Source organism: Nelusetta ayraudi, unplaced genomic scaffold (genome assembly GCF_046127955.1).
Source record: "Nelusetta ayraudi isolate G7.1 ecotype Tasmania unplaced genomic scaffold, CSIRO-AGI_Nayr_v1 ptg000018l, whole genome shotgun sequence".
Taxonomy (NCBI): Eukaryota; Metazoa; Chordata; class Actinopteri; order Tetraodontiformes; family Monacanthidae; genus Nelusetta; species Nelusetta ayraudi.
This window is the reverse complement of record NW_027466068.1, coordinates 2,472,667-2,500,483: the sequence shown is the minus strand read 5'-3', so window position 1 is coordinate 2,500,483 and position 27,817 is coordinate 2,472,667. Positions and strand designations below refer to the sequence as shown.

General features: G+C 48.0%; 2 protein-coding genes across 7 annotated transcripts; both read left to right on the top strand.

The window, feature by feature from the left end:
- The first annotated feature begins 83 nt into the window (after positions 1 to 83).
- On the top strand, positions 84 to 6,976 carry ubac1 (UBA domain containing 1). 2 transcript variants are annotated; one of them, XM_076025746.1, is made up of 10 exons: positions 84 to 533; positions 1,453 to 1,573; positions 1,665 to 1,747; positions 1,900 to 2,007; positions 2,163 to 2,265; positions 2,544 to 2,652; positions 2,779 to 3,037; positions 3,273 to 3,359; positions 3,555 to 3,693; positions 4,275 to 6,976. In XM_076025746.1, exons 1-10 carry the CDS (start codon positions 396 to 398, stop codon positions 4,388 to 4,390), a joined length of 1,263 nt encoding a protein of 420 aa, XP_075881861.1. In that variant the 5' UTR covers positions 84 to 395; the 3' UTR covers positions 4,391 to 6,976. The 2 variants fall into 2 exon arrangements, with proteins under 2 accessions (XP_075881861.1, XP_075881862.1); XM_076025747.1 differs by having other exon boundaries at positions 85 to 533; positions 1,665 to 1,738.
- A 578-nt stretch (positions 6,977 to 7,554) lies between these two features.
- On the top strand, positions 7,555 to 27,726 carry camsap1b (calmodulin regulated spectrin-associated protein 1b). 5 transcript variants are annotated; one of them, XM_076025743.1, is made up of 20 exons: positions 7,555 to 7,986; positions 8,318 to 8,394; positions 10,523 to 10,689; positions 13,979 to 14,241; positions 15,179 to 15,340; positions 15,487 to 15,567; positions 16,011 to 16,043; positions 18,462 to 18,603; positions 18,840 to 18,979; positions 19,113 to 19,209; positions 19,734 to 19,890; positions 20,276 to 20,361; positions 20,481 to 20,565; positions 20,740 to 23,020; positions 23,296 to 23,432; positions 23,537 to 23,751; positions 23,859 to 23,961; positions 24,366 to 24,478; positions 24,602 to 24,720; positions 25,008 to 27,726. In XM_076025743.1, the coding sequence occupies exons 3-20, from the start codon at positions 10,524 to 10,526 to the stop codon at positions 25,302 to 25,304; spliced, it is 4,677 nt and encodes a 1,558-aa protein (XP_075881858.1). In that variant the 5' UTR covers positions 7,555 to 7,986; positions 8,318 to 8,394; position 10,523; the 3' UTR covers positions 25,305 to 27,726. The 5 variants fall into 5 exon arrangements, with proteins under 5 accessions (XP_075881858.1, XP_075881860.1, XP_075881856.1 ...); XM_076025745.1 differs by lacking the exon at positions 8,318 to 8,394 and having other exon boundaries at positions 19,734 to 19,857; XM_076025741.1 differs by lacking the exon at positions 8,318 to 8,394.
- Positions 27,727 to 27,817: the final 91 nt, after the last annotated feature.

Genomic DNA, 27,817 nt, shown 5'->3' with positions numbered 1-27,817 from the left:
AAAGAGAATTTCATGCTAAATCAACACGTCAAAGCACAGAAACTACGACTCCCATGGTGCATCGGCACTAGTACAGTTGAAGTTCAAAGTTCAAACATTACAGTAAAAATAGGGTGCTCGCTGGCTGGCTGGCTGCCTGTGTGTTCGCTGGGAATAAAATAAAAACCGGTCCTTGGTCACGGAACCAATAGGCTGCCGCCTCGCCGAAAACTGGCAGAAGGACCCGAAAATGGATCTTAGTTAATTGGTCCCTGCTCTCGCTCTGTTGTCGGCGGATTTACAGAAAGGCGGCCAGCTAGGTGCTAACGCTAGCACGCTAGCTTGCCTTGGAGCACATAGCAACTGCTGCGAACGTCACTGGACTTGGTACTGCTTTGCTCCTCAAGGCTGCAGCTATGTTCGTCCAGGAGGAGAAGATATTCGCCGGCAAAGTATTAAAAATACACGTCTGTACCATGGATGGCACGGAGTGGTTGGAGGAGGTCACGGAAGACACCACCGTGGAGAAACTCAAGGAAAGATGCTTGAAACATGTAGGTTATTGGGTTTGTTTGTGTCCCTCCTTGTTGCTTTTTTGGTCATGTCACTTCTGCCTGGGATGCTTGCAAAGCCCCCGTGGCCCCCCGGTAAACTGTCAGTGTCGGTGACACTGGCTTTGTATTTATAGCTAGTGGGTAGACCTTGCTATTTATAATTTATCAGGTTGGTTGCCCCTGTCGAGCTAAGACACAGTCCCACTCTCTGCCTCCTTTCTGTTCCCTTATCTAGCTGCATAGGCATTCAGCATTACTGCCCGTCTATTATTACATAGCCTATACCGCATACAAGAGTGGTAGTCAGGTTTTTTTTTTTTTTTTTTTTTTTCGTGTGCAATGACAGTAGCGTAGCAACTGCTCATGAGTACGAGCTGCTGAACTGCATATGCATGATGTCTAGCATGAATTTTCTCATTTTAACTGATGACCTTTGTGTTCATGCAGTAACCAGTTGTCAGGACGATGTCAAAGCAACTTTATTTTGGAGGCAACTCAGTGAAAGTGCACTTGCAATTGAAATGTAGTTTAAAAAGAAACAAGCAGGCAATGGAATGATTTCTATTAAACCATCCGATCAATGTGAGGTTTAAATGGTGCCCCTTGAATTAACGTCAAAACGGGGTTAAGAAGCTGCTGTTACTTTAAAAAGTGTTTTTTTTTTTTTATTAGAGTACATCATATTGATCATTATAGTTTTTAAATGCATTTTTTATTTATTTAAGTGTGACATTTGTGACATCCATAATCTGCACGTAGCTGTAAGTGTTTATTCTGTTATTCTGGCATTGTCAGGTTATTTGAGAACACCACTTTCAATACTGTTGAAATTGCAAAACCATATATAGTTAAATATCTACCTTTAATTTAAAAAAAAAAAATCATTTTAATACATTTTAATGTTCTGCTCTGTGTTTAGTATGTGCACGGAAGTGTAGAAGACCCCAAAACACTTACCCACCATAAACTCATACACGCTGCTACCGAGAGAGTCCTCACAGACACTAAAACGGTTGCGGATGAAAATCTCAAAGACAAAGGTATGTAAAGCATTTTCTGGCAGCTTTTTTGTTACGAATGTCGGACAGTGACTGTTCCGTCACCTGCCAATGTGTCATCTGTCTTTGGTAGACGTTTTGCTGCTCATAAAGAAAAGACCGCCGCCAACCCTTCCAAAGATGGTGGATGTCGGGTCAGAAGAAAAGGTTGGCGCTGTCACACTTACTGACTCAGTTTTGAACACACTAAAAGCATTTTGTATTCTGCCTGTATTTTTTTTTTTTCTTTTCTTTTTTTTCTTCGTACAACCTTTCTTGGAGTGGTCACCGATGTCGACCGTCTGTGTCGTTTGTTGGAATCTCAACAGAAGAAGCAGGAAAACAAGGCTCCAGACAAAGATGCCATTCTGAAAGCGACCGCCAACCTGACGACACGCCACACGGACCGCACTGTAACGCAGCACAACATCAGAGATGTAAGATTCTTTGCGGCTGGCATTAAGCGTACTGTAAATTAAGATTGGAAATTCCATAGTATTAATTATGTACACTTTTATTGGTTTTTCAACATATGCTTATTTACTGAACATGTCGGTTATGTTGTGTGCGCGCTACATGTTTCTGGCTTTAGTTTCAGACGGAGCTGAGAAAAATCCTGGTGTCCCTCATTGAAGTTGCTCAGAAGCTTCTAGCCTTGAACCCTGATGCTGTTGAACTCTTCAAAAAGGCCAATGGTAAAGCTTGACTTGTAAGAACTAGTCAGGTGTTCTGTGTGACTCATGGAGGAATTAGTTGAACCTGTGTAAGGAGAACAGTGAAACTGCTGATTGTGATTGTAAGAATCTCAAACACGTCTCTGTTTGCATTAGGTTGACAGTGTGGTATGCTTGTGTACTTCTGTATGGACATTATGCTGTACCTCCATACTTGTGATGACGATGGTGATGATTTCTATCATAAAACCTTTACACCCTGTTAGTCTCCCTCAAAGATTTTACTGTTTTGTTTGTAGCAATGTTGGATGAAGACGAAGACGACAGGGTGGATGAAACTGCTCTTCAGCAGCTCACGGAGATGGGATTTCCTGAGAGCAGAGCTATTAAGGCTCTAAGATTGAACCAGTAAGTCGGAGCCTTTTCAATGATTTTCTTTATTCAGGATGTCTTACAGCATCAATCCAGTTTGAGATGAGCTGTGTGCGTTGAGCCTAAAAGCTTTGTTTGTCTCTCCTTCTTTTCTCTTGGCAGCATGTCAGTGACCCAGGCGATGGAGTGGCTCATCGAGCACGTAGACGACCCGTCCGTCGATGCGCCAATACCCAGTCAGGATTCCTCCGCAGCAGCTGGAGCGGCGGCGGCTGCCACACCGAGCACCTCGGCGTCGGGCTCCACACTCCTCCGCAGCCTCTCCAGCCAGTCGAGTACAGAGGAGAGCAGCCGGCAGGACGAGCTCACAGAGATCTTCAAGAGGATTCGCAGGAAAAGAGAGTTCAGGCCAGACTCAAGGGTCAGTGGTCTAGTTTAGAATAAGACACGCAGAGGAATTTAGCTTCCTCAAACTTCTGGTTTAAAAACACCTCAACTTGGTGTACGTGGGAGTCCTGCTGCTCACACTATTGTGATTACACTATTTACAGGTGAATGTTTCACCTGCAGCCAGGCTCTGTGGAACTTGAAATATAGTGTGGTAGTAATTTGTTTGAGATCTTTTCCGTGAGCAACACAACATTTTGTCACTGCAGGCTGTCATTGCATTGATGGAGATGGGGTTCGATGAGAAGGAGGTGGTGGATGCTCTGAGGGTCAACAACAACCAACAGGATGCTGCGGTAGGTACACAAAACCACACACACACATACACACATACAGGTCGAGTCAATGAGAATGAAAGAAAAGACATTACATTTCTAGGGTGTGTCCAAACTTCAACTGGTAGTGAAACTCTTGACTGAACTCCAGTTTTGATTTGTTTTCATTTTTATTGTTATTCTTACCTCACTTAATCTCACTCGTCCCTGTTGCAGTGCGAGTGGCTGCTTGGAGACAGGAAACCCTCTCCAGAGGACATGGACAAAGGCATCGACACAGACAGCCCACTCTTCCAGGCCATCCTGGAGAATCCGGTGGTCCAGTTGGGTCTAACCAATCCTAAAACTCTGCTAGGTAAAACATGCTTTTATTTTTATTAATGTATTAATTAGTTTATTAATCAACGCATTGTATTTACAGCCTAACAAATATAAACAGGAGACATTCAAGTGTTTGTCATTTGGATCCTGTGTGCAGTGAGACATCATGTTCCTTTAGAATTTTACTCAAGTCTCAGCGTACTCATAGACAGCGTTGGTGATTGGCGTCATGCAAAGAAAACGAGCAGTTCCGACTAAAATCCGTGTTTTGAAAAAAAGCAAAACCCTTTTGCAAGTGATGCTCGAGCAATGAAACCTCTTGTTTTGTTACGTTTCCCCGGCAGTTGGTTCCCTGGCATTGACAAAAGTGTTCTCTGGTCTTTGAATCATAGCAGTTTTATTACTGCAACAGTTGGCAAAGCAGACGTTTCATCATCTTCATCTTGACAGTTACGGCGGTAGTTTCTTTTCTGCCTTCAGAGGACTACACAGCGCAGCACTTCTTTGATTTCCCTCACGCACTTTTTTTGGTTTTCCCTAGCGGACGGTTTCCCTGCCACTATCTTCACCTCATTCCTTTTTTTGTAAGCGGGTTCCCCTTGTGTTTGTGTGCAGCTTTTGAAGACATGCTGGAGAATCCCCTAAACAGCACGCAGTGGATGAACGACCCCGAGACGGGCCCTGTCATGCTCCAAATATCCAGAATCTTCCAGACCCTCAACCGCACATAAAGCCCGCCCCGACCTAACCCTTCCCCACCCGTGTGACTGTGGCAGCTTGTGTAAATGTTTGACCATATTGGTGTGCGAGCGCGTGTGTACGTGTGTGGCAGAGAAGTATTGTTTTTTTTTTTTTGCCTTGCACAACCGAAGCTGGAGGAGTGGAAGAATTAAGTTCAGGTCCTCTTGATAGAACTATGGATAACAATTCAGTACAGTTAAAACACTACTGAGTAGTTTGTGTGCCTTAACATGGTAGTTTCAGAAGCACAGCGAATTGAATTGTGACGGGGAGAATGCCACTACTGCCAGTGACAGAATGCACCTGGCTGCTCTGGTATAGGACCGGGTTATATAAATAACCATGTATAACTTAGGTTGCTTGCTTGGCTCCCTCTTCAAGAAACACTGCTGTCTAGTCTGCACACACACGAGTTAAATGTCCCCGAGACATTCTCCTCGCTACAGGTCAACAAATCAAACATATGAATGACTTCATTAATAAGTAGTGAAACTATCATGTTAAGGTAAAGGGAAAACTGCGTAGTGTTGCTTTTGAACACCTCTACACCACAAATGTTAACAGAAATTTTACAGTAATAATAATAGTCATGATACACGGTGAGATGTATGTTGTTTTTACATTTTAAGAACAATTTATAGTTTTGGAAGACAGGATTTATTTTATATATTTTATCCATGTGCAAAAATGACATCAATCAATGTAATGTTTACGCTTCAAAGAAAAAAAAAAATCCCTGTTTGGTTTTACAATATTTAAATATGGGTTCCAGTCTCTGTCATTAGTGGTGGGTGTATGGAAGACTTGTCATGTTGTGTGTTTTTGTCTTTCGCCCTCTTTTTCTCGTTTGGATCCAAGCACCTGGATACGATTGAGAGGTCGATGGTCAAGAGTTGGTTGGACACATGTACAGCGGCCTGTTAGGTCACTGTTCAGTCAACCACCTCTCAGTTACAGGAACAAGCCGGTCCTGCAGACTCTTACAGAATATTTATTTGACTCTTCTTGCCTTTTTAGACGAAAGCTGTACACTAAACCGTATATGTCATGATTTTACGAGAAGATTATAATATAATAGGTCATGTACATCGTGTCGGCGTGCTCTTGAATGTCATGTTATCATCTTGCGCTCACAACGCACTCGTTCACCTCTCTTAATATCACTTAATGCAGCACTGAGGACGCTAGGAGTCGTCTTTGAGTTTGGTCTCAAAAGGCTGTTATGGGATGTTTAAAGAAGCTGAGCCTGATTGGTCGGGGAAAAAAGGGGATCTGACTTTTGACCTTTAATTTGAATGTGGAGATGCATGCTCCTTTTTGTGCAAGCATCTTTATTCACACACCAAGATGAATAGAATTTAAGACGAAACCAGTGTTGCTCTTTAAGTTGACTTTTTTTTTTTTTTTTTTTTTTTTTTTCTTACGTGTGATAAATATTTATGCTGTCGAACCAAACCAAATGTCACTATATAATCTGCCTTGTCATCCGTCGTACCCATAAAAAAAATAAATCCCCTGTATTTCTGTGCAATAGCAAATACTCTGTCGACTTGTAAAGGAATATATTTAATTTGAGGTCTTAGAGATGTGCGAGCTGCACTGGTTCAGTGAGTTATACAATATTAGCCTTTGCAGCAAGTACTTCAACTCTACATCGACCAGACGAGCATTGCCTTCTCTGGTTATACCGAGAGTGGTGTGTTTTGCCAAGCTTTTGAGTGTTTTTATTCAATATTTTAAAAATGTGTTATTGATGTGACTTTCTGCTCAGGGAGGCTGAGATTGTTTTTTGTTTTATTTGTTTTTCTGAACCTGTCTTCATGGCAAACCTTTGCTCGCTCCCCTCTAGGTTGACATTTGAAAATGGCTTTAACTGATCTGTCTAGTATTTTACTTATGAATAAGAACACAACAAGGAATGGTTTCGTAAATGCAATATTTGAAAATATTTAAATGTTTTTAGTAAGGACTGTCTGTTTGAACTCTCTGTATGTATCACATTATTTATATCAAAGCCAAACTAGTAACTTGTTCCTATTTAATATCATTTTTAGGAAATCTTTACACTAATCTACAAATGTGAAAAAAACATCAATGATTTAAATGTTGTTTTTACAAACCATATTATAAAAAATAATTTGTGTATGAACCAGTTGGTCACTGTGCAGCAAGGATTTCTTTGCACACCTCTGGAAGGTGTTTGGTCTCTGCAACACAATGAACCTTCACGGTGGCCTCAGTGACCATCCGTCAACCACATTCATGCTCTGTACTGACATGCGTTACAGACCTGTCCGGAAACGTTATAAAACAAATCGAAGGAATAAAGTTGTGCAGAAAATACAGACGGGTTACCTGTGCATACAGTCCAACAGGATCAAAAAAAATAACCTAATTGCTTAGGGACTCTGGAGATCTGTCGAGGTCTGATTATTGCATTCACTCAGCTTTCGTGCAGGACTGTCCCAGATTAACAACCTATGCAATATCCTCTCACAGTCTGTTGATCCAAACAGCCTTGTGGTAAACTGGCATCTAACTCACTATTGCATTAAAGTTATTTTTTGTGGCAATAATTTTGCATTCTGTGTCTTTCTTGAAGTGGATACTACCATACTAGCCATATGGGTGCCGGTATGCACAGTTAGAATACTTTTTACCCGAGCTGAATGTCTTGCTGCTGACATTGGTGGATTAGTTCGTGATGGCAGCCAGTGATGTCTCTACTTAGATTTACAATAAGTCACAACTGTTGCCAGAACCAGTTGTGTTAACAGTTTTGATTGCATGCAAATTTCTGTATCAGTGGACGCTGTGAGTGCAACTTTTAGACACTAGATGGAGGCCTTTGGCAGTATCACAAGGAACAAACGGATTTATCGTTACGTTTGCATTGAAATGGTTGGGTAGCCAGATTTTTTTCCCCCATATAATCTGTGATAACAAAAAATGTGATAAATTGTCGTTTACACGGCGAAATTCGAGTTTAAATTCAACATATTTCATATATATGAAATGGCATACTTTTGTCATCATCATCATCATCATCAACAAGAAGAAATAGTATGACTAGAACATGATAAACTATGCAGTACAAGTAACAGCAGGAGGGGTTATAGCGCATGCGCTGTTGGCCTTTCGTCGTAGTCTGGGACAGCGTCAACTGGATTTCCATGGGCAGACCGCGCTCACACCTCCTTCTCTGGCTGCAAAGACCGAGTCATAAAAAAGATATTAGGCGCCAAGTAGCGAGATAGCTTGTGAACGGAGTCAGCCCAGGACTGTTATTATCCTTCACTGGAGAGATCCACCACCTTCTCTGCTTTGTCTCAGCCGAGAGCCTTGCCGTGGAGCTGTTGTCACACAGGCCAAGAATCGAGTCTTGTTGTTGGGAGGAGACCATTCACATTCGCCTCCCTGCTACTAGCACAACGACCGGGTGGCTACGATGCGTCGCTGCTTCTGCTGCAACCTTCCCTGCCACGCTGCGGACAAGTGTAAAACAAGGCGGGTCCTTGGTTAGCTGTCTCTCCCGACGGGACTTGACGTGAGGTGGGGGACGCGGGAATACACCACACCTTTCAAGGTAATTTCCTCGCCAATGGCCAGCTAGCTAACGTCATTCGCGGCGCCAGGTGTTATGGCCAGTTCTGCATGCCTGCCGAGAGTGGCTTGCTTTTCGCGGGAGCGCGCACAGCCAAAAAGGAAACCACCAATTTAAGGATTTTAGTCTGTAACACGGCTTTTGATTTCGATCCTGTATATATAAAGAATACTTTGATCTATGCAGTGAAAGATGTTTGAAGTGTTGGCCAAACTCTGTGATTTGCTGATCAAACGTGTTGGTATCAAGTATTAAGACGGAATGTAATGACTAGGCATTACTGCTCATGCAACATCACCTTCCATGCCAAGAGGAGGCCTAATCTATTGATGGACAGACAGACATATTGAAAATGAGAGGGATTTAGCACGTAAACGTAAACATTCACAAGTAAGGCAACTCAATCAACTCCAGTTATTTTTGGCCAGGTAGGAAATTGCATATACACTACCAGTCAAAGGTTTGGACACACCCTATTAATTTAATGTATTTTCTTTCATTCTCATGACTATTGACATTGCAGTTTCTCACTGAAGGCATCAGAACTACGTGTGAACACACATGGAATTATGCAGGAAACTGCGTAAAAATGTAAAATAAACACATTTATATTTATTTTTCTTTGCTGCATAATTCCATATATCTTGCTGATATGTTTGACGTCGTCAGGATCTATCTGCAGTGTAGAAAGTTGTAAAGCAAACCAAATTGCATGAGAAAGCGTGTCCAAACTTTTCACTAGCAGTGTGTGAGCCTCAACTCTCTACAAAGAAGGGGAGTTAACATCTTTTACATCATTCTTCATGTCCGTTGAGCTCATTAAATTGCTTTATTATGAGACACTGTAGATACAAAAACTAATTCTAAAAATCCTGTTTTTTTCATTCAGAAATCTCTCCTGTTGCAAAGTTAATTTCTTATATCTCAGAACTTTGAGGGGGAAATGTAAGAATTATGTCTTTAAACTAAAATTCTTTGGAATAAAAATACCTGTAAGGTCTGGTCTGGCAAATGGATGTTTCTCACGATGGGCGTCAGCTGGCGTCAAACTCTCTTCGAGAAAAGCAAACTTTTCATTATTGGCCCTCGTCGTCTCCCGTTTGTCGCTCCCGCGCGAGTCCACGGTGTTCTCGGCACGCACGCAGAAGTCGGCGTAACACCTCTTCTGCTCGATATATTTGCATGCCTTGCCGCTACGCTGAGCAAACGTTATCCAACTAAACGCTTCTGTAGCCGTCGCATTGTGTGTGCGTTTTGGTCAATGAAATTAGCGGTCACCTCGCTTGTCAAACAAGCCCAGCGGTGGCGCCGTCAGCGGTCAAAGGGTTAACGCTAATGCCACAGGTAAGTTTCCGCGAGCGCTTTACTTCTGGTCTCCAGAGGCTGCTAAGGGTTCTCTTCCGACGCTACCACTGTCTTGGAGTTGATGTAGGGATGTTTCTGCAATGATGTAACCCGGTGTCACTCCTGAATGAGCGAGGCTAGCTGTATGTTAGCATTCAGGGGAGACATCGACTCAACTAGTGTTGTTAGTCAAGACCGCACCAACCGAGACCAAGACATTGTCAAGACTAGAGAGTATCGAGCCCGAGACCAGACCAAGAGAGAAACCAGTGTCTTTTTGAAGTTCAAGTTGGCTTCTAAATCAAACATCAGCAAGGCACCTTTCAATAATTGTCTTTAGCATGTTGCTGCTTTGCCAACTATTTCGAACCATTTTAAAACAACAACTTTGCTTCATAAAATTAAACAATGAATGAACTAGCAATAAGGGGGCGGGGTGTTGTTTTGGGTGTCACAAGCGGAGCGTATAACGGCAGCAGCCGTTTTCCATTATCTGTCATTGTAGTGTTGGCTGAGCTTTGACCGGTCTTGATCAAAAATCCCCAGGCAAGGCCAAGTAAAAATGCCTCCGAGACGAGACCCTTAGAAAGTGGTCCAATCTCGAGTACCAACAACACTAGTCTCGACATTCTGTTCACCCACGTTCACAGTAACATTTTTGCTGCTTCCGACCAACCATGGGGACAATAAATCATAGCCAAACAGTTTCAGACATGTGTCCTGACCTCTGTGTTTATGTGTTAATGCAGTACTGACTGGCAGACAGTGACACTTCACCTTTCATTCTGCATTAATTCACTGTCCTCAGTCATCGCAACCCTGGTGTTAGTTCACTTCCATTTGTATGGCATTTTACATAGCGAGTGTGATTAATCCCGGCCATCTCACATAATGTATCTCTTGAACAGCGCTAGCCGCAACAACGTGATTCCCATTATTGAGCAGCAATCAAAGCTGTCATTGAATTCCTGTCAAATCGCTCAGATGTCCATTCAGCCGCAGCAACAACAACAACGACAACGACGACAACAACAAACACAACACCTTTGCCAGTGGAATGTAACTTGTCACTCTATGAATTTTATTGACGGTCGACTGTTTTGTTTACACAAGCTGTATGTGGTTTAACATGTCTCCACCCCCCACCCCCCCTCCCCCCTCCCCATTTACGAAGGATGGATGTTGATTTGCCTGCCGGTGGGGACAGTTGCAGGAGAAGAGTGGACAGCGGGGCGGCCGCAGAGAGCACAATGGATATTGTGCCACTTGAGATGTATGATTCCGCCAGAGCCAAAATAGCGGCCAACCTGCGGTGGCTGTTTGCCAAGGCCTACGGTATCGGTAAGTGATTTCATTGCTCACGGGCCGCACGTTTACGCTGAGTAGAAACATTCCAAACCAAAAAATGTTGAAAACATTGGAGCCACTCATATCCACAGTTCAACTGGTGTTTGAATTTGTCAATAAGTAACTTGGGAGTACCAGTCAAATGTGTAAGGGTATCAGGCGGTCGCTGATAAAAGCAATCATAAAATCCAGACAAAATATAAAGTAGTTAATCATAACCTCTGCATATTCTGGCGCCATCACTTCTTACAAAAGGATTTCTAATAGGAGAATAGATATTTTTTTTAGACATAATAACTAACAAGAGACACTTATGTCACCCTGGAGAATATAGCAAAGTCTGTGTTTGCACCTTCTGTGTGTTCGGTCGTTTCAGCCGTTAACAGTGGCAAAGTGCTTCTCCACATATGAACAGCCAGCAGATTATGTGGGGCCTCCACGATGGATAAAGAGATATTTTTTTGGTTGTTCGTCACCTCCTTTTCCTCATGGCACCTGGCAACAGAAGTCTCTTGAGTCATTCAGCTCCATCCATTCACTTCTGTTGGGAGAGTCGTTGGCTTGCATTCAACCCCAAATGCGCCGTTTCAAAAACCTGAGCTCTGTCCTTTTCATTTTGACCCACCCTGTTTGTCTTGGCTGTGCCAAACTACAGTCCCAATACAGCACAAGAGGGCATCGCTAAACCAATCTCGCATCAGCATCCGCGACAGAGCGTTAACAATGACAGATGTGTCCATTTCAGAAGAAGGTTCTGCACCTGCAGGGGGGGGATAGACCACCTGTTGCTCTTGAAATCAATGGTGAATGATTAAATAAATATCAGTGTAGCGGTGAATTGTCTGCATGGTGCTGCAGTTTTTGGTTCTCTTATAGCAAGTTGGAACAAGTCAATACAGAGGTTTGACTCTTGTTTTGTTTTTTTTACCACGCGGGACAGATACTGTATATCCTTTTGGAATTTGCTGCACAGTGTGTCCTCACCACAGCAGCGAAGCCTAGTTTGATGCATTGCTCTGCTTTCTAATCCACGAGCCCCTTATTATTTTCATGGTTGATAAATCATTCATTTTTTTCAATGGGGGCTTGTATGAGCCTTTTGTTTGTTTTGCCTTCTCATTTGTGTTGGTCATTACAAAGATTTTAAGATCCCCACAGATCTAGTAATCTGACTGTCAGTGTTTTTCATCTGAAGTTCTTTTAATAACTATTTCCGAACGCGTCGTCCCTCAGACTAGAAAGGAACAATAGCATGAAACGTGTTTGCTATTTTTCTGAAATAATATAATATATATATATATATATATATATATATATATATATAAAAAAAGATAAATAAAGATAAAATATTTGAAATCATTTATTCCATTTTCTTTTGTAGTTTTACCAACAAAAAAAAAAAAGTTTTCAGAGAAAAAAAAAAAGGATTTTATTTTTGTCCAAAATCGCCCAGCCCTAGTCTGCAGTGATGGAGGCTGTCTGCTAGTCTGCAGTGATGGAGGCTGTCTGCTAGTCTGCAGTGATGGAGGCTGCCAGTCGGGAGCTACAGGTCCGTTGCCCTTCCTCGGCCTCCTCTCCAGCGGCCATCCCCATTGTAGTTTTGGTGCAGCGCTGGTCACGGTTGATTGACCCCCCCAAGTCTGTACTCGCACTCCACTCCCACCCCACCCCAACCCCAACCCCAACCCCAACCCAGTCGGTTCATTTTTCTGCCCGGTTCCTGGTTGGCGGGAAGTTCGGGGGCAGCTGCCACACGACATCAGTGTCTGTGGAATGAAGTCAGACGTGAAGTCTCACCCCAGCCAGACCCCCTATTGTTTTCACTCACAATGACGCCACTCTCGTCTTGCGTTAACATGCTCGTAAACAGCTCCGCCAGACCCGACCCCCATGTGTGCTCGCACGTCCTGAGTAAGCAGCGTGGCACGAGCACATGTGCATGCTGTCAGGCTGCATATTAGCCAGGAATGTGGAATGCAATAACAAGTTCCATCTGATTTGAGGATTAGCAGCTGCTGACATGTTGCCCTTGTGTTTTGAATGGCGGCACAAGCGTGTTTTACAACTGTATGCATTCCCTTTTCCTGTAGTGCTGTAATCAACATGGATGTCAAGTATTCCAAATACTGTCCGTCTTTATCCGTTTTTTTTTGTAAACTGGATGATGTCACATTTTATGGTCATTGCATCCCTAATAACGGTGACTGATCAGCGCCCGTAGAGCATGCGCAGTAGTGTCACTTCCCGTTATGCCTCTGTAACTCACATGATCTATTTGGCCAATCAGAACGGTTCTGGAGAGCGTCACTTACACACGCTAGTTTTGTATTTTGGTGGTCTGTGGGAAAAATGCTTTTTGAGCCTATGGGATTTGGTTTTTGCTGCAGTACCTCAAGCGACCACTGGGAGGGGGGGGGATCGGCGCGTCGGCATATTTCTAGTCTGGTATCCAGTTCTTATAATACGTCCATGCTAAAAACACAATGTTTCTGATGGAATGAAAGGAAGCCACTGCGACCTCTGGGTGACGCCGCACAAAGCTGTTTGGGAACGTGTTCCGTTTATTTGCGTGGTTGCTGCTCGCGCACTCGCATCAGTTTTTTTTTTACACGACAGTGGAAGCAGGCACCAAGAGGTTGCGTGAATGGAGCTCGGAGTAGAGAGCGGATTTGTGCCTTATTCCACCGCTGTTTACACAGTGCGGGGTTCTGCAAGGCGTTTTTTTGTGCAACATTTTAGACCTTTCAGACCTCACATGTGGTTTGTGTAAGCTTGACGTGAAGAGAGGACCTCTCTCCCCCCACCCCCCTGTTTCCTTATATGGACGTGCTCTCTGGTTCTGGAGTGACTTCACATCCAAAGTAACAGAATCTCTCGCGCAGGTCATTGTTTTCTTTATGTGTGTTTTTGCCTCCGGGATCGTCGAATTAGTGCAAGCAGAGCTCACTGTGTCACTGGAGACCCCTGCACTCACTGCACAGCGGACATAAGAAAAGAGGCAGATAAGATGTAAATATTAGATTGCATCATGAACAATGTAAGCCGTCTTTTGATCCCTGTGAAATCATCATTGTGAACTCTTTACTGCAGGTGAGGTGTGAACTGAGCAGATGGGACTTGCTGAGGAGTTGTTATGATCCTATAGATTCGGTCGAGCGTAGAATTTTAGAAAAATTGCTGAATTGAATATGCTTGCCAACGGACGTTTGCTTTCCTGTCCCACCTCTGTTGCAAAAGTGATGGCAGTCGTTCTTTTTCCCTCGCCCGCCCCTCTCCATTACAGACAGTATCCCAGAGGACCTAAGGGACCCGTTTTACACCGACCAGTACGACCAGGAGCACATCAAGCCGCCCGTCATCCGCCTCATGCTGTCCGGGGAGCTCTACTGCCGCGTCTACTCGCTCATCCTCAAGACGGAGCAGGCGGCGTCCCTCCAGTCCCACCTGTCCGTCATCCAGGCCCTTTCCAGGAAAGGCATCTACGTGGTGGAGAGCGACGGGACGCCCGTCACCGATGAGGACCTGTCCAGCATGCCCATCAAGATGGTGAGAGAGCGCGTGGAAAGATGACCGTTTTTTTTTTTTTTTTTTTTTGGTCGGTGAAGCGACCGCTCAGCTGTGCTGCGAGCAACCTAACCGAGGCGGTGGCGTCGGCTAGCACGTCACCACTCGGGTGTGAATGTTGCCTGGCGCAACAAGATTTCATCGCCGACCATCTCACTTACTCCTGCCGTCTACCTGCTCCTTTGTTACCATGGAAACCAACTAGTCAGGGAGCAGTGCTGGGTTTTTCTTCCACCCCCCCCCCCCCCCACTGCGTGCAGTTTTGGCAAAATCATCCACGCAGCCTCGTCTGCGAGCGGCCGCACGCACAAAAGGCTGATATGGGTGGATGGAAAATTCGCGAGCGGGACATTTTTTTTCCCCCCTTGCTAATAAAAGATCTACGTCCCGTTTCGCTGACTGTCAAGTTGCTTCCGCAGTAATCCTCATTTTATTATTTATTTACTTATTTTTTCCACGTTTCAGCTCACTTGAACTTGCAGTGCTGCTCGCGCGCTTTAAGTGCACAGTAAATCTTCTTGAAGCTTTTACCATGTTGTGTTTCTAAGTGGCCTCAAAGATCCAGTTTTAATAGGTCTTAGTGAGAACAGCATAGAGATGGTGGGTGAATAAAGCTCACTGGGGTGTTTTGGTTTATTTATTTTAGATACTACTTTATTACACATTTCTTACCATCCCAAATGTAATTCTAAAGTTTGTTTTCCTTCTATTTCTTTTGCTTATTCGTTGAAAACACCTCATTTGCTTTGGTTTTTTTTTTAACGCTCCTGATCGCCGCATCGCTCGGTGACCAGCTTGATTGGTTTCTCAACAGCAATGACGAAACGGGGCAGGCGGTCGCAATCACCTTCTACGCCCGTTGGCATTTACCAATGTGTCATGAACGCTCATTTTTTTTCCTTTTTCCTCCCCGACCCAGAGCGGCCACATGCACATGATCGATCACCTGATGATGGCCTACACGGTGGAGATGATCAGCATCGAGAAGGTGGTGGACTCCGTCAAGCGCTTCTCCACCTTCAGCTCCTCGCAGGAGCTGCCCTTCGACCTGGAGGACGCCATGATCTTTTGGATCAACAAGGTTCAGACTGCTGCGCACATTCCATTTGTTGGCGGCTCGACTTCGAAACGCCGTCGTCGTCGTCGTCGTCGTGGAAATGGTGCCACATCGTCTGCGTAGGTGTTCTTGAACGCTCGCGAGTGCAACAGGTGTCGTCTGTTTCGCAGGTGAACATGAAGATGAGGGAGATAACGGAGAGGGAGCACAAGGTTAAGCATCATCCGCTGGAATCCCCGAGTCATCAGAAGGTAAAGCTGCTTCATGGTTCATCTTACTGACGATGATTTCAGAACACATGAAGGCCCCTTGTTATCTTGGTGGTGGTGCACTGACAGACTAGAGCTGTTTTTTGGAGGTGTGAGGTATAAATATGGGACCTTTTGAAAGACTTGTTTTTTGCTTTTTTGCTTTTCTGACTTCTTTCGTTTAATTAAAACATTTAGTTCCCCACTAAGGCTCTCAAGGTAAATATCTTCATGCTTCTTTCTCAAACAACAATGGCATTGAAACATCAGAGAAGAACTTGGTGGACTTGGTGCGACTCTGCACCGTCTTCCTCCGTGAACACCGGCAGCAGGTCTCATCCTCTGCCTTTGACCTCTGACCTGTTGATCTTTCTGCCCCTGTCCCTCATCTGTCCCCCTTCCTCCTCCTCCTCCTCCTCCTCTCTGGTTCCCTGCAAACTGGATAGTCTCCCTCCAAATGGTATTGGAAGCTAGTCCCCGTAAGTTGGATGCCCCTCCCCCTCCACATTATCCTCCCCCCATCACTTTCTTTTGCTCTCCTTGCCCTGCACGCATAGTCCTGTGTTGATGTGCGCGCACACTCCACCTTGGCTCATTCAGGCTCTTTTTTGTTTTCTTCTTTTTTTTTTCTTTTGCTGCTTGTAGCCATTGTGTCAGCGAGGCTGTGGAAGGGCCAGGGGCTTGCTTTGACATTTTCCTTTTAATTTCATTTCCCTCTTGTGGTGAATATTAAGTTAAGTTATCTTTGGTGTAAAAAAAAACCAAAAAACCAAAAAACCTACTTTAGCTACGCTACACTCCCACTCAAAGGTTTGGACACATTTTTTTTTTTTTTTTTTTTCATCTTTACAACTTTCTACACTGCAGACAGATACTGAAGGCATCAAATATATCAGCACGATATCTGTAATTATGCAGCAAAGAAAAACATGTTCAATACGTTTAAATATGCGTTTTATGACAGGTGGCTATGTTGATGAATTTCAATATAAAAGGTGTTTGAGTTATTTGACACTTTTATTGTTTCCTCCATAATTCCATCTGTGTTCATACGCAGTTTTGAAGCCTTCAGTGAGAAACTGCAATGTCAATGGTCAATGTCAATGAAAGAAAAGACATTAAATTCGTAGAGTGTCCAAACCTTTGACCGCGAGTGTACATTTGCTGTCTCATTTCCAGCTGAGGTAGGCAACATGAATTCACTGTGTGTGTGTGTCTGTGAGGTAAACGGTTGTGTTGTTGAACCTGTGGAGCCAGCCAGCCAGCCAGCCAGCCAGCCAGCCAGCCCAGGCTGCCACCTCTCCTCCTGTTTGCAGCCCCGTCTGGCCCCCCCGCCCCCGTCTCCCTGAACCGCTCTGCCTGTCATTCCCTCTTCCGCTTCCTCTTCCCTGAGCCAACGGCCTCACAGTCGCTCTGCTCTGAGCTCAGTGTCTCTTCTCGTCGCCGTGCGCGCGCCCGTGAGCCTGACGTAACGCTGCTGGTGTCTGAAGAGCTCTCAGAAGTGATGCGCTCTGGGAACTCCCAGCTGCAGAACTTTTTTTGTTTGTTTGTTTTGTTTGAAGACGTGCCGTTTGTAGTTTTCTCTGTGATGCCACCCGTGACAGCAGCTGACTCTGCATAGACTGTTGATGCGTTTGGCTCAAAAGCTTTTTTTTTTTAAGAATTTGTGAAACAAGTGTTCGTAGTCAACTGTTGAAGCGAGGCACAATATAGCGAGACAGATTTTGAAATATTGCTTTTATTTTGTGAAAACCGGTAAGGGTGTCGCCCTGCCTTCGCCCTATGACCGCTGGGAGAGGCTCCGGCTGACCTCTGTGACCCTGAGTGCAGGAAGAATCTGGGGGGGCAAATGTTGTAATAACCTTTTTAAAATCATGTTTATAACTTCGGTCGCCCGCACAGCACTGTGTCGTCGCCAGGCCTCAGCAACACACTGCAACATTTCACACACACCTCTCGCTGGTGTCCGTATTTGCACGCCAACCAAACTAAAAGAATTCAGGGTTCAGTCGAGGTGAGAGGTAGTGGCAGCGTCGAGACGAGGCACCAGAACGACGAGGCGTTTGTGAGAAGGCGGTCGGGTGGACGGGTGCAGCGTGCGCGTTGCTCTCGAGCTCTCGTGTGAGATCTCTTTTGCAATAAGCTGCCTTGCGCCTCTGTCAGTGGATATCGACTCGGCCGCATCGAGCTCCGCAGTATTTTTGGCTGGGAAAATTTCTCCCCGGCTCCTTGTCACCCTAGCACCTTTTGAGATGATGTCCACCTCCTTCTTGGGGCGAGCGATTTTCCCCCGCCGATCCCGTACCGCTTTCCCTGCAAGTGGGCCAGGGATCGCCCGCAGTTTCCTCTTTCAGTCCGTCGGCTCGAGTTGCCCGGTTTGACCAGACTCCACGGCTGGCTGCCTTCCCAGTGAAAGCCTGAGGAAGGTTTCCATGCACCCCGTGTACGTCATGTCACCGCCGACAGCGTCACCTCCATCCTCCCATAGCGAACTGCGCCTTCAAGGTTCTCCTCAAACTCTTGTGATCCGGACAAGCTTCAATTACCAGGCTGTGAATTGCACATTAGCCATTACCTGAGCGTTTTGGGAGAGAAATACCGTTTGAAAAATAAAACCTTGTTGGCTTGTAGCCTCCTGGGGAGAACCTTGATGTGACGCCTGACACGACAGGCCTTCGGTGAATCATAGAAGGAGAAAAATAAACATCCATGATGAAAACTTGCCTTGACCCGGTCGGACGTGAATCTCACAGCCGAGATTTGTACTGCAGTCGCTGCAGTGTGGATGTTTAAATGCTGTTGCTGTCGGTCTGCGCCACCACAGAGTCGCCGTTCCTGTCCTAAAACTCTCACTCTGTCACCCCGACACCTCTCCCGCCCCCCCACCCGGTGGTCAGGTGCGGTACCGCCGGGAGCACGCTTCAGGCCGCCAGCTGCCCTTCTTCCCGCTTTTGGAGGATCTGATGAGGGACGTCTGCGACGGAGCGGCGCTGCTCACCGTGGTCCACTCGTACTGCCCGGACCACATCAAGCTGGAGGGTAAGTTCACGTCCAGCACCCGCAGCCGTTTTCGCAGACAAACGTCAACTTAGAATGTTTTTCGTTACGGCTGCGAAGCCGCTCCGCTGACGCACTGAATTCATCACCGGCGCGCGATGCTATTTTCGGCTCTCCGACATGGCCCACGCTCCCGTTTCCAGTTGGCGTGACATTTATAGCTGTCGGGTCATCGAGTTGCGTCCCACGCTGACCTGCTTTCTAATCTGCTCCATCAGACATTTGCCTGAAGGAAGTGCCCTCCATCGCTGACAGCCTTTACAACATCCAGCTACTGCGAGAGTTCGCCAACGAGTATCTGAACAAAAGTTTTTATCTGACCACGGAGGACACGCTGTACTCGCCGCTGGTGCTAAAGGTACGAGCGCCAAGGCCCGGGATGAACATTTGAATAAAGCTTTCAGTCGTTCCGCGGGGCCGAGCGGTAAATTCAGCTTCGCGGTAACGACTCACCTGCCGTTGTTTTAACGCCCTGACTGTTGCGCACGCAGCAAAACATGATGGTGTTCATCGCCGAACTCTTCTGGTGGTTTGAGACCGTCAAGCCCGAGTTCGTAAAGCCCAGAGATCTGCAAGAGTTCAAAGACGGTGAGTCCTGAGTTCTGGGCCGATGGTGCTGAAAATCACACTGTTGAGTTGAAAGTTGACACACCGAGTCTCCTTCTGCTGTATGCTTTCCATAGCTGCGTTTCCATTACGACCAGAATCGCGCGAAACCTGACCCAACCATTCTTGACAACAAACAAACAAAGGCAAATGTAATTCTCGTAAATCTCACAGGACGAGATCTGATGAGAATTACGGCATATTCACTTCACACCATTCAATGGAAACGCCTTCAAATCGCAATTTGAAATTTCTTTTTTTCAAATAAACACACTACCAAAATTTAGGCCTTCTTCTACCTTCTTCGTGAGATTTTCTTTAAGACCGACACAAGTGATGAATAGCATGACATGTCAATGAAAAGCAAACATTTGCATTTGAGTTCACCATTTCACTTCATGCTTGGTCAGCGTCTGAGGTGGAGCTGCCCCAGCAGTCACCAGCAGCGCCACTTCCTCAGCGCGCTAACGCGATTTAAAGCCTCTCTGTTTTTCTCCTCTCGTCAGCTCGAGCCATCGCTCAGCCCAAGAGTGCCCGCCCATCAGTGCCTATCTCCAACGCCACCAAGCGCAGCTTCCTGGCCAGCCCCTGTGCAGCTGAGAACCAGAGCAGCCCGGAAGTCTGTAACAGGTACTTCCTGCACCCTGAAGACTCTGAGCCCCTGTAAGTCTTCCCGCACCTCTTCATTCTCCCCTTTCGTTCTGCCTCGTCGCGATCTAGGTGCTGCAAGAATAGGTAGCTGCTCTGCAGTGTGCGCACATACGTTGTCATTGACCTTCCTCCGCTCGCCTTTTGTGTTCCCTGAGCTGATTCGATTTTTGTCTTTATTTCACAAAGATGTTTTTCTCAGGAACCTCTGTCAGCTCTTACGTAAAAAACCTAAAGCTCATTTAAGCTCTCTGAAGAATGTTGAACAATTCTCTTCTTAATTGTGCATATCAAAGTCTTGCATATTATCTTGTGAATTATTTGTCTGTTAATGACGACACATCCATGCATTTTTGTGTCCCGGCTTTAAAGTAAACCAGTACATTTTCAATCCTTTCAGTAAAGTGGGGCCGACCTTCAGTCCCTCCCACCCCCTCCTGCCGCTGCGACAAAGGCATCAAAAGCAGCACGGAGAGGAAGGCGCAGGTGAGGACGACGGTCAAGACAATCCGCCGAATACTGAACCTGCTGCTCACAAGCAAAATGTTTTCACGAATAGCGGCTGCTTTCGTGTTTTTAAATCATTCTGCCGTGTTGGTGCTTAGGTCTTAGAAACCGCTCCAACTCCCTGACTGGGATGGATGGACAACCCCGCGGCTCGACCGTGGCGTGGCCCGATAAAAGGCAGAGGTGCGTAATGGTGTTTAAAGCCAGCCGCAATATTGAACAAATGTTTTGTGAACTGTCCTGTTTACTCTTAACACACGCAAGCGCCCGATTTTCATTCAACCGACTGAAATCGTGGAATTACACACGGTAACGCGACATGAATAAATCAACAGTTGCTTCTTCTCTGCCCTGCAGGCCGCTGTCCACCCTCAGCCCCTACATGTTCCGCTCGGCCACGGACAACGACGGCGACGTGGCCTCTGGCGACAGCGTGAGTCTGGCGCGCTCCATAAGCAAGGACAGCTTGGCGTCCAACGTCGTGAACGTCACTCCCAAACACCAGGCCCACCTGCCGGCGGCGGCGGCCGCGATGCACCGACTCAACGGCCACAGCATGCTGAGCAACGTCAACATCGAGGACGAGGAGGAGGCGCTCGCCGTCGCCCGGACCGACGGCGCCGTCAAGGCCAAGCAGGTGGACGGGACGCAGGCGGCCGCCGCACCACCGGCAGCCAAGCAGCCCTCGGACTCCAAACCCGCAGAGGGCGGGTTTTACCTGGAGCCGCTGATGCCGGCGGTGCTGAAGACAGCCAAAGAGAAGTCGGTGTGCCTGAACAAAGAGGAAGAGAGCGGCGAGGGCCCCCGCCCGGCCGCACGCGGGTCCCAACACAGGGACGGATTCGCGTCGGCCGAGCGCCGGAAAGCCCCCCGCGGCCTGAACCAAACCTTCCCCCCTCCTGGCGAAGAGGAGCGGCGGCCGGCCGAGCCTCCGCGGGACCAGGCCGAGCCCAGGCCCGTCGTCGCCAGCGACGCGGACCTCCCGTCCAGAGAGCCGGCCGGAGGCTTCTACCTGCACGCGGGCTCCGAAGAACCAAAGCCCGGCCAGAGCCTGGACGCCGAGCTGGAGGACCTGGACGAGGGGGAGGAGGACCTGGACGAAGCCGTCACCACCAAAGACCCCAACTGGAGCAGGAAGGTTGGGGACGAGGACGAAGAGGAGGAGGAGGAGGAGGAGGAATCGGCCAAACTGCAGGAGGACATGAACGTGAAGGAGCACGAGGACAAGGACATGAACGGCAGCGGCCGCTCCAGCCCCTGCCTCAGCACCCACTCGCAGGCCAGCAGCGTGGCCAGCGGCGGCGTGCGCATGACCTCCTTCGCCGAGCGCAGAGCCCAGCAGCAGCGCTTCGGCAGCAACCACGACCTCCGCTCCAGCGCCTCCAGCTCGCAGCGGACCACGCCGGACGGCTCGGAGAGCAGCGGGCCGCTGGCCTCCTCCTGGAGGCTGAAGAGGGACCAGAGTCCCTCCTCGCCCCTGGGTGGGGGCCCGCGGGTGGGCGACGGCGGCTCCAACGTGCTGGCGTCGGAAATCGTGCAGCTGCGCATGCAGCTGGAGGAGAAGCGACGCGCCATCGAGCACCAGAAGAAGAAGATGGAGGTGCTCTCGGCGAGGCAGCGGCAGAAGCTGGGCAAGGCGGCCTTCCTGCACATCGTCAAGAAGGGCGGCGGCGGGCGGAGCGACACGCTGCCCAACCCGCTCAAAGCCGACATCTCCAAGGATGAGCTGGGCGGCGAGAGAGCGCCGACCAGCAGGGACGACTCGTACGTCGGCGTCCTGAAGGGGGACAAAGAGGCAGGCGGCACCGCCGTCCCCGCCACCGTCGGCTCGCCGGGCGCCTTGGAAGCCGACAACAGGGGCAACGGCAGCGGCGTCTGCCTGGAGGAGGAGCTGGACCTGAACGAGTGCAGCCGCTCCATTGAGCTGCTCAACGACGCCATCAGCAGCATCCAGCAGCAGATGATGCAGCTCTCGGCGCAGCAGGAGGTGCTGATGAAGCAGAACCTTCAGTCGCCGCCCGGGGCAGCCCCTCCCCTCGGCGGTGGCGACGCCAAGGCCGCCGCCGCTGCGAGCTTCCACTACGTGGAGCACCCCTCCAACACCACCGGCGGCGGCCCCGCCAGGAAGCCGCCCAAGTTGAGCTCAGGCCGCCGGCCAAAGTCCAAGCCCTCGGAGCTGAAGCTGAAGGAGCCCGAGCGGCTCGGCTCCCGCGGCCTCACGCCGACCCAGAGCGGCCCGGAGACACCCAGGCTGCCCGCGGGGGGCAGGTCCCCCCGGGCGGAGCCCCCCGACAGCTCCAGGAAGACCCCCAGGGACGAGGCCATGGACCGGCCCGGCGCCGGCCACGCTCGCAGCGCCTCCTTCCGGCTGCACGATGAGGCAAACGTGCGTTCGCCCACCAGGGTGGACCTGGCGGCCGTGGTCGCTGCCGAAGTGTCCGCGGACGAGGCCGAGACCGACGGCGAGCCCTCCGAGCGTCAAGGGAGAGGCAGCGCAGCGGCGGCCGAGGAGGTGCAGCGCAACAAGAGCCAGCTGATCGAGGTGGACCTGTCCGAGCTGAAGGCCCCTGAGGATGGCGAGGACCCAACAACAGAGGGCGGTGGAGAGCAGAAGCCATTAATCGGCTTTTTCTTCAAGGTAACACCTTTATTCTGAAATGAAAATATCTGTTAAAGGTCCAGCGTGTGAAATAGTTGACTGACGAGCTTGGGAGACGGAGGGTGAGCAAATGAGCCCTGCAATCTAAAATCCGACCACTAGATGGCAGAATTGTACACACTGTACCTTTAAATTAATTTTATTTTGAATGATTGTGGAAAATGTGTTGTGTTCATGTTACCCAGGGAGCATTCAGCCGAAATTATGAATGCACTGGTGACAGATGTATTGCTTGATTTTTGCCATCGCTTAAGGATGAGCAGAAGGCCGAAGACGAACTGGCCAAGAAGAGGGCCGCCTTTTTGCTGAAGCAGCAGAGGAAAGCTGAAGAGGCTCGGGTCCGCAAGCATCAGCTGGAGGCAGAATCGGAGCTCAAGCGGGACGAAGTGAGGTGGGTACCTCGTGGAAACGGTAATGTCAGAACTGGACTGAGAGGAAAAGGGACAAAAATAAATAAATAATAACCTCAACTCTTCGCTGTTTGACCTCTGCCAGGCGGAAAGCTGAAGAGGACCGCCTGCGCAAAGAAGAGGAGAAGACACGGCGGGAGCTGATCAAGCAGGAGTATCTGAGGAGGAAGCAGCAGGAGATGTTCGAGGAGCAAGGCCTCGTCAAGCCCAAAACCCCCAAACCCAAGCAGAAACACAGAACCAAGTCGGTCCTCAGAGAGGAATCCTCCAGCGAGAACCACTCCAAGGGCTCGTCCACACGTGAGACTGCGTCACACTCAACTGATCCCAGACTGCTTCATGCTGGGATTTCACACTATGTCCATTTAAACTTAATGTGAAATGATTGTGATCTCTGTTCTCTGCAGCAGACAACCTGAGCAACGCCCAGTCAGGCTCCAACCTCTCACTGGCCTCTGCCGCCACCAACGAGGCCGACAGCGTCAACTCCGGAGGGGCCGGCTCCCAGCGGTACGCACTCGCGTCTTTTTGTTTTCTTGGGCTTTGGAAGCGAAGTGTGTTGTCTCACTAACCCAGGGGTTGGGCAAACATTTTGACTGGTGGGCCAAAATATACCATGGGATATGTTGAAAACATGTGCTTTAATATCTATTGAAAATGAACAAAAGCATTGCAACAAAATATCTGCCTTTGATGCCCCACGGTATTTCGCTCTTTATTGAAATGAATCTTAAAACGCAGATAAAATGGATGAAATACAGCTATTTCATTACCTAATTACAATTAACATCATTTCTTCAATCCTGACCGGAGTAAAAAGCTTCACTGGCCACATACGCCCCCCCCCCCCCGCCGGGCCGTAGTTTGCCCGTGTTAGTCTGTTTGCGCTAACGTCAGCCCTCGCCGACCTGCAGCTGCGACTCGGTGGAGTCGTTCCCAGGCAGCCGGAACACCAGTCGGATGGTGGAGAGGGACTGGGACAACGGCTCCACGGCCTCCTCCATCACCTCCATGGCCGAGTACACCGGTGCGTCCATCCGCTTTTATCGCGTCCCGTGTTGTCACCAGCCAAACCCAGCCACAATATCCCGCGTCAGGCCTGACTGCTGATTGACGAACCAGGGCTCTCCTCTCCCACTCGCCTCCTCAGGTCCCAAGTTGTTCAAGGAGCCCAGCGCCAAGTCCAACAAGCCAATCATCCACAATGCAATCTCCCACTGCTGCCTGGCCGGCAAAGTCAACGAGCCGCAGAAGAATCAGATCCTGGAGGTCAGCTGTTTTTTCTTTTTGGGTTTTGAAATGTAGCAGCCAGTAGTTTCATGTGGTTTGAAAAACAACTTAAAAATGTGACAAATGATTTATCCATGCAAGACGGTTTCCTCCATGAAAAGCACATTTAACCCTCTGTTTATAGCCTCCCTGCAAAAAACACTCAATATATTTTAGTTTGAAGCCTTGTGCTTTATTCAACCTTTCATGGGGACCCGTCACGTTCCTCCTCCGTTTACCTCTCGCGTCTCTCACCGTCTCCCTCCCCCCCCGCCCCCCCTCGCCAGGAGCTGGACAAGTGCGAGTCCAATCACCTGATCATCCTGTTCCGCGACGGCGGCTGCCAGTTCCGGGCGCTCTACTCCTACTTCCCCGACACGGAGGAGATCCTCAAGCTGACGGGCACGGGCCCCAAGAGCATCAGCAAGAAGATGATCGACAAGCTGTACAAGTACAACTCGGACCGCAAGCAGTTCACCGTCATCCCCGCCAAGACTGTGTCGGTGAGCGTGGACGCCCTGACCATCCACAACCACCTGTGGCAGGCCAAACGAGGCGCCGCGCCAAAGAAAAACGGGAAATAGCGGGTCGAGGAACATTTGGATCCGCCCTCCTTTCGCTCTCTCTCTCTCTCTCTCTCTCTCTCTCTCTCTCTCTCCCCCAACCCCTTCCGCACCTCCAATCATCCGAGTTATTGTTCTCGCCATCCTGCCTCGGTTTCTGTGGACGACCGTCGCGATGGACGAGTGGACACCTGTAGGAGATGAGGGTAGTGTGTGTGTGTGTGTGTGTGTGCGCATGTGTCACTGGTGTGTGTAACCGGTGCTTGGCAACAAACAGACAACATAACCTGCTGAATCTCTTCTCCCCTCTTGTGGTCTCTCTGTGTCTATTTGTTCGGGCGTTTATTTTTTATTTCTTTGCTGGTGTTTCTTTCATTTTGTTTTTCCCCCAGCAGGGGGCGCTCGGCTCACTCTTCCCCGCAACCCGCGTCACAAACACAGGAGGCTCCTCCTCCTCCTCCGCTGCCCTCGTCACGCCGTGGATGTATTTATTTATTAGTTCAGCACTGTCACGGTGGAAAGCTCAGCTGCAGCACTGAAGCCCCCCCCCCCCCCCCCACTGTTGTACTGCTCTGTTGTCCATGCTAGAAACGGACGGCGCCTCCTCTGGCGCGGAGCGTCTGATCTGTCAAACAGGCTGGCATTGCCGATTTTTGCCTCAGCGGGAATCTCCAAATAGAAAGTTGCTGCTCTGAACTTTCTCTGTTCTTCTTCTTCTTCTTCTTCTTCTTCTTTTTGTTGCTCTCTAACTGGGGGGACGGGAGCTCCTCGGCTCTCCCTCCGACCATCATCCCGCTGGCCTTTCATGCATCGTGGTACTATCGTCTGTTTTAAGCTCCCCCACTCGTGATGCTCGGCGCTGCTCTCGTAGCGCTGGAAATGTCATATCCTTGGGGGGGGGGCTGGGGGGGGGTGGATACAGAAGCTCATTTTAAATATTATTTGTTTTCAAGGCACCTCTCTGTTTTTTGAGGCTGTCTAAAGTTTGTGATGACTTAGCTTTTTGGTACACAGATTCTGCTTTTTTATTAAAGTTTGTTTTAGCAAATTTTTTTTTTTTTTTTTTTTAAATCAACGAAAGCAATGTAATGTAGAGTCTGAGCTACTGTTATGTGCTTTTATCATAACAAGGGTTCTCCGATGTTTCGCGCTTACTCGTGTTTTCTCTCCACCGGGCACTCTTGAATTGTCCTGTATAAAGGTGCACTCACGAACACTCGTGGACGGCGTCATCCATGCAATGTTACCCACCCCCACCCCACCCCCACCCCACTGCACCCAACCCAACCCCACCCCGAGGGATCGTGTCTGCCCCTCCCTTCTATTAAACATGGACGGTGGCTCTCTCTCTCTCACACACACACACACACACACACACACACACACACACACACACACAGCCACACACACTCTTGATGTGACGAGGTGTTCGGTATACACCAGGGGTGTTTCTTTCAGGGAGCGGCCTGTGGTTCAGTTATGTACCAACATTAAAGGGATAGTTTGGCCGAAAATTGAAATGTTATTGTTTGCTGCTCACCGCTGTGTCGACGGGGGTTGTGGGAAGAATTATAGAATTTCCACCCAGTGCCAATTCAGTAGAAACCTCTGATGGCCGTGGGGTGAAATGTTTGTCGTTGGGGTTGTGTGTGTGTGTGTGTGTTTGTTTTATCTGGATTAGAAAACACCGCCAAAGCTCTCACTGGCAATCAGGTTGAGTGATAATTTTCAATTTGTTTTGGCTGAACTGTTCCTTTAGAGAACATTCCTTTGAGGTGTTGACCAACACTGCCGCGCTGTCTCGTCACTCTCTCTGTTCTTTCCCTCCCTGCCCCTCCCACCCCTGAACAAAATCATCAAGTGCATTTTTTTAAGAAAAAAATAAACCGTCTGTTTGCCTCGAGAACAACCAGAAGTGTTGCACGAGCACTTTACTTTGTCTTTGTCATGGAATTCGACTTTTTTTTTTTCTTTTCTTTTTTTTCAATGGGCATGTGGGAAAAAAAACTAATTGTGCCAGTGTGACGTTGAAAACTGATTTGAACACAAGGGATTTGTAAGGCCTTGCGCTGTCATGATGATACTACTAACGACTACTGTCTCCAAAAACGACACTACTTGATTTCCTCATTTGCTGCATTTTAGTTTTTTTTTTTTTTTGTCTTGTGTCATTTTGGGGAGCATTTGGGGGAGGGGAGGGGTCGGTGGGGGGGGAGGGGTCGGTGGACCTTTATTTGTATGCGAGTGTATTTTTTTATGTTCACTAAAAGATTGTACTGGCATTTCTGCTCACATTTATTTTGTTAGTCCACTAGTGTACTTTTGATTCTTGTTCTTTTTTACCTTTTCTTTGGTCCCATGCCATCTATTTATTTTCAAAGTGGAAGCACTGAAACGTGAAAACATTTTCAAGTGAATAAAAGGCACATTTTTTTCATTTTAATTCTTTCCCCCACGTCTTGCTTTGTCCATTTGTGAGAGTCACTGTTGTTGTTTTTTTTTTTTTTTTAAGTTTGGAAAGTTTCGAGCATTTT

Coding starts and splice junctions, on each gene's coding strand:
- ubac1 (XM_076025746.1), top strand. CDS start 396: ATGTTCGTCCAGGAGGAGAAGATATTCGCCGGCAAAGTATTAAAAATA. Junction 2,266..2,543: donor ACTCTTCAAAAAGGCCAATG/GTAAAGCTTGAC, acceptor TTTTGTTTGTAG/CAATGTTGGATGAAGACGAA. Junction 3,694..4,274: donor CAATCCTAAAACTCTGCTAG/GTAAAACATGCT, acceptor GTTTGTGTGCAG/CTTTTGAAGACATGCTGGAG.
- camsap1b (XM_076025741.1), top strand. CDS start 10,524: ATGGATGTTGATTTGCCTGCCGGTGGGGACAGTTGCAGGAGAAGAGTG. Junction 14,242..15,178: donor CCAGCATGCCCATCAAGATG/GTGAGAGAGCGC, acceptor TCCCCGACCCAG/AGCGGCCACATGCACATGAT. Junction 23,433..23,536: donor CTCAAGCGGGACGAAGTGAG/GTGGGTACCTCG, acceptor GACCTCTGCCAG/GCGGAAAGCTGAAGAGGACC.